At 37.1% G+C, this 13,420-nt stretch overlaps 1 protein-coding gene across 1 annotated transcript in view; it reads left to right on the forward strand.

Annotated features, from left to right (window-relative positions):
* Positions 1–2,936: 2,936 nt before the first annotated feature.
* The window catches only part of Spef2 (sperm flagellar 2), a 209,068-nt gene continuing 198,584 nt past the window's right edge, over positions 2,937–13,420 (forward strand). Inside the window, exons 1-2 of the mRNA XM_055601065.1 lie at positions 2,937–2,994; positions 13,050–13,152. Coding sequence (XP_055457040.1) covers positions 2,937–2,994; positions 13,050–13,152 — 161 coding nt within the window. The remainder of the gene's footprint in view (positions 2,995–13,049; positions 13,153–13,420) is intronic.

Here is a 13,420-nt window from a genome sequence, read left to right on the forward strand (position 1 = left end):
TCAGCGGGGTCAGGATTTGAGAGTTTAAGGCCGCATGCTACTCTCAGCTCAATCTCTCTCCTCTGTGCTCACACTGGAAGGTATGTGCTCTTAGGTTCCTGCTCTTGCCCCATGCCTGCTATTCTTGCCATGCCTCTCCACCATGACAGACTCCTATTCCTCTGAAACCTTAAGTCAAAACAAACTGTTCCTTCTATAAATTGCTTTGGTTATGCTGCTTTATTACATCAACAGATAAGTAGCTGTCACAGATCCCTTTGTCCCTTAGTTACCTTTCATCACAGCAACTGAAATGAAACTAAAACACCACTCTCTCCCCTCCCTAATCCCTGCTAAGCCCACTCCATGATTTCCCCTTTTCCTCTTTATAAAACTATACTCACCAATCTCCCTGCTCTTAAAATCCTTCTTCTTGACTCCCAGTAATTGCTTACTATCTTACTGGCTTTTATCAGTACTTTAAGCTAAATATATAAATCTAAATATAAAAAACTAGGATACACATATGAAAGAGAATCTGGGATACTGTTTTTACCTTACTCCTCTTAAAATTTTTTTTCAAGTTATAGCCATTTACCTATAATAATTTAATTTTTCTTTATAGCTCAATAAAATACTGGTGTATGTATAAGTCCTTTTTGTTGTCCATTCTGAAGTTAATGGACATTAAAGCTATTTCCATTTCTTAGCTCTTCTAAGTACAGAAACAGTGAACACAGAGAGGCAAGTCTCTCTATAGCAGTATATAGTGTTTCTTGGGTGTATTCTCAGGATTAAATAGCTGGGTCATCTAATAGACCTATTGATAGCTTTTGAAAACTTCCACACTGATTTTCATTATGGTCATAACTAAAAGCAAAACATGGGAAAAGGCATTTCCCTTGTTCACACATCCTTTTGTGATTACCATTTTAAGTCCAGAGTAATTGCACCCAGCCAATAACACAAAAGAATAATAAATTGCACAACATAATTCATACATTGTAAAATAAGTGATGTGTGCTAAAAGGCCTCTTGGCACATACTGATTCGTACCACAGAATTTCAACAGTTTTAGCTTTGCAAAAATAGAAAACAAATGTGTCCATTCAGATTCTCCTGGTGCGTCTGAGCCTATTCGACCTGAGAGAAAAGTCTGTCCCTGAGTGATAGTTGGAGTAAAATGGGGGAAGAAATTTTTCGTTAGTTAAAGAACATGATTTGGTGCAAGTAGTCTTTAAAAATTCCAAAACTTGCATGACGTGTTGTTACTCATGATGGAACTAAATGGACTGTAATGTGGAATTAAATATTCACTGAATAGAACAACCTACATTAAAGAGTAACTAGAAAACTTTGCCATTTAATTTTTAGTTCAAAAGCAGAAACTACTAAGATTTATATAAAGTAGAAGAAATAGTAGGATTAGATAAGATTAGTGTGTCAGAAGTATGCAGAAATGCAGGATAATTTGATATACCATGATATTTAAATTACAATAAAATCTTATGAAGAGTAGAAAGAAATATGACAGTTAGTGACTCCCTGGGACTAAAGTAAAAGTTTGTGTGGCTTATAAATAAGCTTGAGTTGAAACTAGAGCATAGAGAATTTTCCATGGGTCTTTATCCTCTAGCTTCAAAAAGTTTAAATATTATTATTGACTGATTTCTGTCATTGAGTGTGTGTGTGTGCACTGTGCACAAACATTTATTTGGAATATTCTACTACAGCTTTGATCTCATCAAACCACCTACAATTGACTGATACGATTTTGTCAAGGCTGTCTGTGTGACCATGAGTTTGTAAATATCAATTGGAGCATGGTAATAAATACCTTTTACATTTACATGTAAACACACACACACAAACTTAAAGTACACACATGTATATATATACATATATAAAGAAAAACTATCCCTCATTCATATACATATATTTTGTCTTATTACATTCCATGTTTTCTGTTATTTTTAAAACTGCATGAGTCTCTGTGTGGCAATAGATGTAGAACTGTTCATGACTAAAAGCAAAAGAGCTATATGAAATAATTGCCTAAGACTTCCGAAATACAAGCAACTCTGATCTACTTGAAATTCAGGCAGCTGATAAAGCTACAAAAGCTCACATAGCCTTAGAAGAAAAAAAATTCAAAACCTATGCTGAGCTTCTACAGAAGCAAGGCATCAGAGTATGTGAATTTCCACTTAGTTATCACAACTTGTAAAGCAAGCATTTCATCTAAATCTGTAGAAAAGAATGGTGAGGTTCAAAGGCAGTAAGCCATTATTTCTGGCAGAGAATTTGTGAGATGAAAGCCCAGACAGAAAGGCTCACACATCTGATTGTGAGGCTATTGACAGTTCAAAATTAAATTATGAAGACTACTGCAATTAATAATTTAAAGAATTAATGCTTTTATGGCACAAGTTGCATATAAGTACACATTATCGCTTTTCAGATCAGCTTATGATCTCAAGTAACTCTACAGTCTACCCTTAGTTATTTACAGATGAGAAATAAAAGTTTTTAATTCAACTGACAATGATTTTTAAATGAAATACTGTTTTATTAGTTATGTAATAAATTCAATTGGAGACAGGAAAAAAAGGTAGGCAAATAATAGGTGGAAATAGAGAACAGGTAGCAAGCTGTGGGATCAAACCGTCGGGGACAGAAACCTTTTATTTAATGTAATAGTTGCTGCACAGGCTCTTGGAACCCTCTGCAATAGCACAAGCTCCGGGGTCTTACAAGCCAGTAGGGGGCAGACAACAATTTCTGGTATCTATGGCTGTGGCCTGGCTCTCCTTGTCTGTGAGCCGGTTACCTAGCTCTGGCCTGGATGCGCTTCCTTAGCAACTGGTTGCCCTGGGCGACAGGAAGACGCAGTCCAGCGGACTTGTCTTCCTAGCAAGTTCCTAGCACCTGCTTGCGGTCAAAGGCGCCAGTGAGCTATGTCGGAGATCCTGTGCCAGTGGCTCAACCAGGAGTTGAAGGTGTCCCGGACCGTGAGTGAGTGAGCACAGCCAAGGGGCAAGCAGATGACGGGAGCATAAGGGCGCGCTGATGGAAAGAGGCCACCTAAGTGGCTAGCAGCGCCCCACAGTGCGGGCTAGCACCCCTCAGTGCTACCTAGCCTCCCTGGGGCCTTCTTATTCATTACCATCCTCAGTCAGTCTCGGCCCTCAGAGTTTCTGACCTAGTCCGTATTCCTAAGAAAAGCTTAAGTTCGACGTACTGGTCTGCTCCTATGGGGAGAAGACATTGCTCCTGTCTGTAGTGTGACCCTCGCTTTGCTTCCGTGCCATCTTCCTCAAGATGCACAGGTCAAGTCCATGGAGAGGGAGTGTTTCGGGAATTACAACTCTTTTCTGTGTTTCCTTCATACACTCTCCCTGTTTAACAGCAAATGTAGAATATGTTAACATTTTCCAGTCAGGAACTTTAAGCTCAGCTTACAAACTTTAGCCCTTTGAGGTACCATTTACTTTTTTCTCAGCTAACCTTATGGCATGAAGCTGTACACAAAGCTCCTAAATTCTTACGGCCCAGGAAGTTACAAACACTTCAGATTTGGTGACAACCAAACACTTCCAAAGCCAGCACTTCACTGTGATCTTCCTCCTCTTCCGGGAGAGGGATTATTGTCTCTTCATTAGGAGCTCATTTTCAATTGCTATGGATTTTCCCCCAGGCAAGACGTTTTCAGGACTAATTACTTCAATCTGACTTTCGAGAGGAGCTCTTGCCTCTCTGCCAGCAGCTATCAATGGGAGCAGTTGGCGGTTTCCAGCCTTGGGTCAGACCTAGAACTTGCTGGATCAGAGTAGTGTTTGTGCAGGGGTGAGATATCGCCTACCAGCCCAAGGGTCTGCAACGAAGAGCATCCCAAGTTACATTTCCTGAGACATAAACATTAGATTGTTGTTTGCCAAACCACCTCCACCCTGCTATAAGCAATAGCAAATTCTGTCTTGTCTGTCTCCTCGTGCCTCGGTTTCTCTGCTCAAATATGAGGCCAAACTCAGGTCAGTATTTAGCATTTAACATTTCTTTTTCCTCTCTCACCATATTGTCCAAAGAGGCAGTATTTCGCCTAAAGTTGAACTGTTCTTGGACAACAGCTACACATTTCTTAGCTTAAGTTTGTTCGTTTATTTTATAATGAGATCCACACCATTTCCTCAAGTCCATAGGACCCTTGCAGAGTAAAACACTTTTGGAAAAAAGTAAATAAAATTATCATAAACATGAAAACACTAGCTGTTGTTATAATACTAATAATTATGAGTAATTTGGTTTGGAAAGAAGGTATGACTTCATTCTGTGAAGATTAAAAGCCTGGAGACATTTTAAATAAAAATTGTAACACCACAAGCTATGAATGGAAAATTCCCAGCATCTATTTTCCTGCAGTATAAATCTGGAACTTGTTAGCAGAGACACCCCACACTAATTTCATTTTAAACATCAGCAATACAGCCATTTCTGAATCCCAATTGCTACAAGATGTCTAAGTAGACAGCCTCTGATGTAGACAAATTATGCCATGTAAAGGGCTATCCAGAGCACAGAGAGTATATTCAATTGTGTTTGTTATGGAGATGGCTTTGCTGTGTACCTGAGGGAAAACACTGATTCTTGTAGATGCCTTTTCATTGGATAAGCTGTTCTGTGGGTGTGTGGGAAGATTCTGAATAATTTGTAAAACTTATGATATAAAGAAACAGTGTAAGTTGAGGAAAGCAATTTTGTGGTTTCTGGAAGAGCTGTGTTAAGAGGAAGGAATTAGAGACCAGACTTTCTGGCTCTAAATCTCTTATTCACCACTTACTAACCTGTAGCCTAAAGTTCACTGTACCTAAACACAGCATTTATGATGACACTTTATCAGTATCAAGGTTAAATGACATAATACATGTAAAGCATTGAATAATACTTAGAACAGGCATAGTGAGTACAAAATATCACTGCATCTTCAGTCACCTTAAAAAGCATCAACATATAAGGATATTTGAAGAAAGATCTATATTTCTATGTTGATTCTGGTACAGAAACAATCTGAACAGTCCTAAGCTTATTAATAGATGCACATCATTTAACACTATGTTTTTGTGTACCATGGAATACTGTGCAACTATTGAACAAATGGGATAGCTATTTTGACATGGCAGATTTTTGTGTATTTTTGATTAAAAATGTTGTAGCTTAATGTAATTAGCATAATTATGGTTTTATCAAAGATAATATACATATAAAAACATTCACAGCCATTGGGGAATAGAGCTCATACACTGTGCTGTACTGACTTGTTAACATGTTTGTAAACTTTTATATTGTTATTTATACTAACATAAATGAAAGTATGTACAGATATAATCTAGAATTATATGATATAATCTAGAATTATCAATGCTGGCTACCCTGAGGAGGCAGCGATTTACATATTTCTTTCATGCTTTTCCATTATTTAGATTGAGCTTGTGTTGCTTCAATATAGTGCTGAAATGAGAAATTCAAAGTGTGAGTTAAACTTCATGAAAAATAAAAGGAAAAAACTTGAGTTAAAACATGTATGCTTTTGCAATGAAATATTTTATGAGATTTTAAAAAGATATTTTCTCAAATAAAATATGTTAATTGAAATAATAAGAAAATTAAGTTATATTTATATACTTATAACACAGACTATTATACTAGTTTGGTGTTTAAAACAAGCATAAGAGCAAAGTCTCAAAACAAAGATGATAATGAGACTATTTGGAAATTGGTTAGTGATACACATTTAATAGAATGTAGAGCTAGGATACAAGCCTAATTTTTTTTTTTACTTTTGCTTTTAGGTACTCTATTTTTTTATTAGTGTTTACAGTTAAGAGTATCTATCTATTAATATCTGTTGACCAATTGATCTACCTTCCAAGTATTCATTTAAACTCACTTTTAAGGGTTATCATCTAATTGGTGTGTGTGTGTGTGTGTGTGTGTTGAATTTTAACTATTCAACCTCTGAGGCAAGTTTTAAGATTTCAAGACATAAGTCAATTCCCAGATGGTTAAACAGCAAAGGTAGGATTATTCGTGTTTGATAGAGTGGTTCAGTCCAATCATTTCTTGTGAAACACACAAACTAGGTGAGGTTACCATGTAAGTGCTTTGATAATGCTAAATAATATGTATTTGTTTGGGAGATAGCCAAAGTGAATTGATTCCAGATTGTCTTGAAAGCTAGGTCCAGAGCTTCCCTGTTTATCAACAGTAGAGAAAAGGTATTCCGATAATCTCAATGGATCATAGTTACCTTCCACGTGAGCAAGTGGCAGTGCATGTTCTTGGGAATCCCTGCAAAGCTGATTCATTTTAACAGAGGGAGAGTCCAATCTAGTCAAGAAAACCTAATAGCCTTCAATATGATATATTTAATTGAATCATTTTCCCAGGATCTCACCCTGCTTTGAGTTCCTGTCCCGATTTCCTTCAGTGATAGACTATGGATTTGGAAGTATAAGTCTTTATAAACCCTTTCCTTCCCAACTTGATTTTGGTCACGGTGTTTTATTATAGCAATAGTAACTCAAACTAAGATACATGGCTTCAAATTCTTTGCATAAAGCAGATTAATCATAAAGATAGTAATAGTGCATGTCTCCTGGATTCTGACCATGGATAAATTGAAAAACCTAAGTAAATTAATTATATGTATCTTAATTTCATCTGTGGCCATAAAAATTATAATTAATACTAATAAAGGCACAACAAATGGAAGGCTGCATTCAGTAAATACATACCTCTATGTTTTCAGAGCAGAAATAGGAACAATAATCTCCAGGTCTTATTTTTCTTCCCAGTGAAGTCATGACTAATGTGTATTTGGGAAGATACAATTATTAATGATTTATTTTATTTATAAGATAAAATTATTAATGATCACAGTTACAGTGCTGGCCAGTGCTAGATACTTAGTTAACATTATCTTAACATTTTTCTGTTTCTTGCTTTAAAATGGTGCCCAGCACAGTTCCTGACACATAAAATATTCCACAATAATATATGAATGAAACAAAAGTAAATCATGACTTTTGATCTATTTCTGTCTTAAAAGGAAGCTTGAACATTTAAAACCTCAGCTTTCTGACTGATTTTGCTAATCTAAGCAAGTTTTTAAAAAAGAATGGGGCAACAGTTTCTTAGAGGAAGAAGGCCGTTAGACGATGCATTATTAGCGAGTTAGCACGGTACATAACTTTCCCTGGCACACTCAGAGGAAAACAAATTTGTAAATCAAATTGCTTGTCACAAATTAAAAAATGATCTATTATCAGAATAATCCTCAAATGAAGCTAATGTTTGATTTATGGTAGACACACTTTATCAATTTATTGAAGAATATAGAATTAGATTATATTTGCTTCCCACCCCACAATATTTAAGAAAGACACACTATTTAAAAGCATTCTCTTTCCTCCTACAACTAAAAACTCCTGAAGTCTCAATCATTGTACATTCTTCTGTTGTTATAATATATTGTTATATCGTCAATCAAAATGCACAAAGAATATTGTTTACATATTTTTAAATGTAGTTCAGTTTTGGGTTTTTAGAGATATTCTAAGATCCTAATTAATGTGGGTGGGTTTTCACAAATGCCAATATTAGTCTTTCTATGTGAAATATTAGTAGTTCTTGAGAATTGCTTTAAATTATATGGGCAGCCTTTGCAGTTCATTTGGCTGGCTTTTTTGAGACACGATCTTCCATCCCTGCTTTAAGTAGCCTACAATGCATGACAGTCCACCTGACTCAGCCTCTGTATGCTAGGAGTACTGGCCCTGCACCACCATGCCCAGCTGGTTATACTTTATTTAGATACTTTTGTAGGTTTATTTGTTTTTAATCTCAAGTTTTACTTTTTAAAATGGAGCTATATAAATAGTCCTACTTAATACATATTTTATGATGGCCTTCCTGATGGTTCTCATAGTAGTACCTTTTCTGGGCTGTTTGGGTCTTGTGGGATCTCCCTTCACAGAGTTAGCTCATTCCTGCAGAGTTAACTTTTCTTTGGCTGGGACCCTGATGGAGAGATGCGTCGGTCTCTTTCTTGTGTCTGTCTTAAGCGCTCCTCTGCACTTGCACCACATAGCACGTTGTGATGCAGCCAGAAGGCCTCGGCCAGGTCCTGGCACCTTGGTACAGAACTTTCTTTTAGAAATGTGAGAAAAGATTTTAAATAAGTACCTGTCTTGTGTTGTTCTGCTACAATAACAGAAACTGAACAAAGACAAGAAATTATTTAATTCTTCTTTGTTGTATTAATACATAAATTAAGTCATATCTTCTTAGGGCTTGGTTTACAGCTAGCATTATGAAAATGGCTGTCCCTATGTCCCTTCCCCTTTAACAAAGTGTTGTTACACTACACATTTCTGATATTTCAGCTTCAGGGACTTTAAAAGCCATATTGTTTCTGGTAGGCAACAATATATCTGTATTTCCAGCTACTAAGCAACATTTTTCTTTATTGAAACAGAGAATCCTTTCACTAGACATTAACATAGCAGGTCTAAAACCAGAAAGCATCCCGTGAACCAGACCTAAAGTTTTAAGACCTGAGTTGTGTGAAAATAATGACACCAAATATTTTCATCATTAAAATTCTATGACATGAAGATTAAGATTTCATTTCAGATAATGAACTGTGAGAATTATGATAAAACCTTCCTTCAGTGGAGAAATTTGCAAAGGTCAACCCTCCTTATATTATCTTCATATTATATGAAGAAAAAAATGGTCAAGTTACTCCAGGCGAAAGCCACTGGACACAGCTGTGGCTGGATGACCCTGGCTCTTTGAGTGGTTGCAAAGTGAGAAAGTGTGCAACTCCTCTGTGTGACAGTGTTAGGGAGGACTCAGGCTCCTGGTGGTGTTGAGGAGGGTTCCTGGAAACAGTAGTCACCGTGAATCCAATCCTTTCAAAGACTAGGAAAGTCTCTATATTTCTTAATGTGATAGCTAGCTATAGGAGAAGCAGCAAGGAAAGAGCCAACGCTTACACTAGCCAGATTAGGAGAGGTTTGGTCACATTAGGGTTTTGGAAAGCTTCTTGGTTTTGTCCGAGTTCAGATACAGTAGCGGTAGGTTTGTTGTTTGATCCATGGGGACCACAATCCAGCCTTATCTGCAGTTATTGTGCTGTGAAATTGGTTATGCTCAACAGAAGAAAGCCAAGGTATTTCTGTGAGTGCTTGCCAGCTCTAAGTAATGCCAAGGCCCCATAGAAGCAGGCTATTTCCCAGCTGCCAGAGTGGCCTTTGTCTCTTTCAAAGGAAAGTAAATTTGCTTGATTTCAGAGCATGCACTTGAGATGTAGACAGGGTCTTTGATCTGTCCAAAAGATCTAAAGGCCAGTGAGCACAAAGTGGCACAAGTTCCAGTCTTGTGACCAAACCAAAAGCCAGAATTCTTGAAATTTTGTCCTTTATTTCTTTTGTTGAAATAGCTGACAGGAAGTGTCAAGGGGTTCTTTGATGTTTCTTTGTCTCATTGAATGCAAACAGTTCAACACTTTTTTTGTTAAAATCAATTGACTTTAGATGATTGACCAGGATGGTAAAGGTGTTACAGTGTACCTGGGCCTAAGGGTGAGCTCACATCTGGGTTTCAGGGCAACTGTCAGATGTTTGCTTACTGAGCACTGAAATCGCCTTTGAAGGAGTATGCTTGTGACATCATCACTGAAGGTCTGTTACTGAGTGTGTGTCCTGCATAACTAATATGACCCATCTTCTTAAATTAGAAGAGTGTGATGATGGCAATAACATTATCACTGAACACACTGTGGCTCTCTCATGACCTCAGGTACTTTACATGCAATGTCTCATTTAATTTTCAAGTAATTCTTTGTGGACTAGGTTCCATTTTCTTTTACACATAAAAAACTATGGCTGTTTAATTAGGTAAGGTTAAGCGGTGTACACACAGACCAGGAATAAAACAAAGCCCCTCCCACCACCCTGAAGTGTGTGTGGTTTTAATGTTTTCTCCAACTAGTGCAGGGCCGAGTTGATAGAGAATCACACAGCCATTTCACCTGCTGCTGGAGCCCAACAGACTTATCGCAGAGGACCACATTACAAATTTTTATCATGTGTCAGTTTCAACGATGAGAACCAGGCCATGGCTGCAGGTGGGGTTGAGCTCCCACTAAAACACCTCGATCTTAGATGAAAGAGAATCTGTGTTAAAGATGAAAAGTGCCCCGCCACGTTTCTTATATTATCTATTGTTCATTGTCCTGTACAGATTAATTTATGGAGGCGGTTGCTACAGAATTAGTCATTCTCCTTAGTGGGGAGAAAAACACAATAAAACAAAAGGGAGAGATGCTTGTCCTGTTTTTCTTACTATGTCTCTCCCTGACCTACCTTCTCCTTATGTTCCTTCCTTTCTCTTTGGCTTGTTATGTGTTGTTAATATGTGAATGGTGTGTTCACTTTTAATCTACATCTCCAACAGCCATGCTTTCCTTCCCCTTTCCTTTCTGCCTCATGTCTTTCGTGTATTTTTCCTGTTTGTTCCATTTTTGAACAATCTTTTTTTGTTCCTCTTCCCACTTAATATATTTTTTATTCATTGTGACCTTCTTGTCAAGCTGACACACAATAAAATCAAAGTCCGTTATGTATAAAAATTTGCTGTCCAATGTTTTATATTGTAAATTATAAATATTATATAATAAATATAAATTATATGTATTATATAAATTATATATACTATAAATTATTCTGACAGTGACATAAATAACTGATTACTCTTTCTATGAGTTTAACTTTATCAGAGTTGCATGATTAGTATTTTATGCCATTTCAAAGGAAGTGAATTATGAGTTTATTTTTAAGTTTATCCTTTTTGTAGCAAACACTTTGCTACCGACCATTTATCTGCTATATCACGGCTGACAGGATAGTATTAATCTGTATCCTAGTTATTTATGGGCTGACCTCCAAGCATTGGTGTGACATAAATAAGCATAGTGCAAGCTGCAGAGCGGAGCGTGAAGGGGGGAGACAGAGCAACCACTTATGAACAGAAAGCAGTGTACTTTAAAATTTTACCCAAACCCTAAAAGCCTAGGAAGAAAGATATATCTAGTCTGGCGATGCCTCTAGATTAAATGGCTGTTTAGAAAACTAAGAGAGTAGAGATTTTACAGAAAAGAGTAGTGAGGACACTGACAAGAAGTGTGCAATTAACAATAGAGATAGACTGACCCTCGAGGACAGTGCTTGGCATCCAGGCCAGGGAACAGCTAGGTGTGCATCAGGAGATCTTCAAGGGTAAAGAAAGTGACAACTGTGTGGGAGGGGATGATGGCACAGGTCTGACTATGGAGGAAGGAGCCTTTGGGATTTTATTAGCTTTAGGTTACCAAAGAATCGTATCAGATGGCACCCATGACATTTAATGAAAGATAACCCCAATCATCACAAGGTTCTTTGGTGGGGCCATATTAAAATAAGGACATCGGGCACCTTGGTCATGAAGTACATTTCATGGAGTAGTGTGTACTAGGAATTATGAACTGTCCTGCCAGAGGTGTCCTCTTTTTAAAGATGGTTTCTTAAGGACAGGTATGACTAACTAGAAGCCTAAATCCATCAGCTTTGAATGAGCGTGCTCTGTGGTAAATAACCTTGAAACAATGATCAAGCTTACTGAAGGCCACTAATCACTGCTAGACCTTTCACGATTTTTAAGGAGATGTCCTTAAGTAACAGACATTATCATGTTGGATCACCCTAAAAATTGGAATATTAAGTTGTGTGAGAAAAAAAAATCAAGAAATTTTCATATAAAATTATGTGCTGGGGTCAGATGTAAAAATGCTTATAGTGGCACAGAGTGGGGCCTTGTGAATGGATCACCTCATTCCCCTGCCACCAATCTCTTTGCACCCACACCTAAGGACATTTTAGAAGAAAGAATAAGAGAGAACACATCCGCATCTGGCTTACCTCACTGTAAATGTTCCCAGTTCCCTCCATCCGCCTGCAGACCCCACAATTTCAGTTTCCTCTCCTGCTGAATAGAATAGTGTCTATTTGTACCACAGTTTCGTCGTCCACTCATCAGTCGGCGGGCATTTACATCGTTTCCATTAGCTAGCCTACTATGACTAGAGCGAGAATGTATATAGCTGATGAGCAAGTATCTCTGGACTAGGATGTGAGGTCCTTCAAGAATGTCAGGGAGTGACATAGCTGGGTCATACGGTAGACATAGTCTTAGAATTTTGAGGATTCTCCACACCGATTTAGATAGTGGCGCAACCAGTCTGCAGAGTCGACAACACCGACTAAGGGTGTGCCTTTCCTCGTCTACTCACCAGCACTTGTTGGCAGTTTTGTTGTTGTTGCTGTTGCTCTGAACCGTTCTGACTGCAGGAAGGGGAACTTGCATCGTCAAGAATGCCGAATACATTTAAAGATTGTTTCTTAGGCATTCTTTGAGCACTCTCTGTTCTGAAATATTCTCATCATCTCGTTGCATATAAACTGAACATTGATGACCACTCTGAACCATGAAATAAGATCCCAGCTGTGGTCAGTAAGGATTTTTTTTTAAAGCACAGATAATTTTAGTAAAATTTCCACTAATTTAGAGGTTAAAATTAAATCTGTATTTAAAGAAAAATAGATTACATTGCAATTGGACAGAATTGCTATACCTGTAGATTAAAGACATAGCTGAAGTATTTAGAGCATAGTTTCGTGGAATACCTTTATGGTTGTTTTAGATTAAAGTTATATCTTAATTGTATTGTGTTTTGGTTAATGTTAATTGGAAACAATTTTCTACTTTTAAAAAATGTATTTATCATTAGCTACTGGTTTGTCTTTGGAGACCTTAATGTTTATTGTTAAATCTTTTACTTTGGTTGTTAAGAGATGTTCCTATAAATATATTCAAGACATTGTGTGTTTATGTTTTGTTATGCTAGTTTGATTATATATACATCACATGATAACATTGTGTTTACTATGTTATTTCAATGTTTTAAAATTCAGGTCCCAAGTCATTTGCAAAGGCATTTTCTAATGGCTATCTAATTGGAGAAGTTCTGTGCAAGTTTGACCTTCAGAGTGATTTTTCAGAGTTTTCAGAGAGCAGGTTAGTAAAGTTATTCCATCCTTAAAAAAAAAAGAAAGTCAATACTTTTGTTGTCTTAAGAATCCAAAGGAGAACAACAAATGTGTTTGAAACAAGAATGCTTCAGAAGAAAGTCACATTTTAATTCCTTCGAGCCTTAGGCCAGATTTCTCCCTGCCCTTTTTGTTAATTCAATGTTCTTCTATTTTTGTAATTTTTAGTTTTTTATTTTATGTGTGTGAATGTTTACTTGTCTGTCTGTGAACTCCATGCACACAGTGCCCACAGA

Source organism: Psammomys obesus, unplaced genomic scaffold (assembly GCF_907164565.1).
Source record: "Psammomys obesus unplaced genomic scaffold, mPsaObe1.curated_primary_1811, whole genome shotgun sequence".
NCBI lineage: Eukaryota > Metazoa > Chordata > Mammalia > Rodentia > Muridae > Psammomys > Psammomys obesus.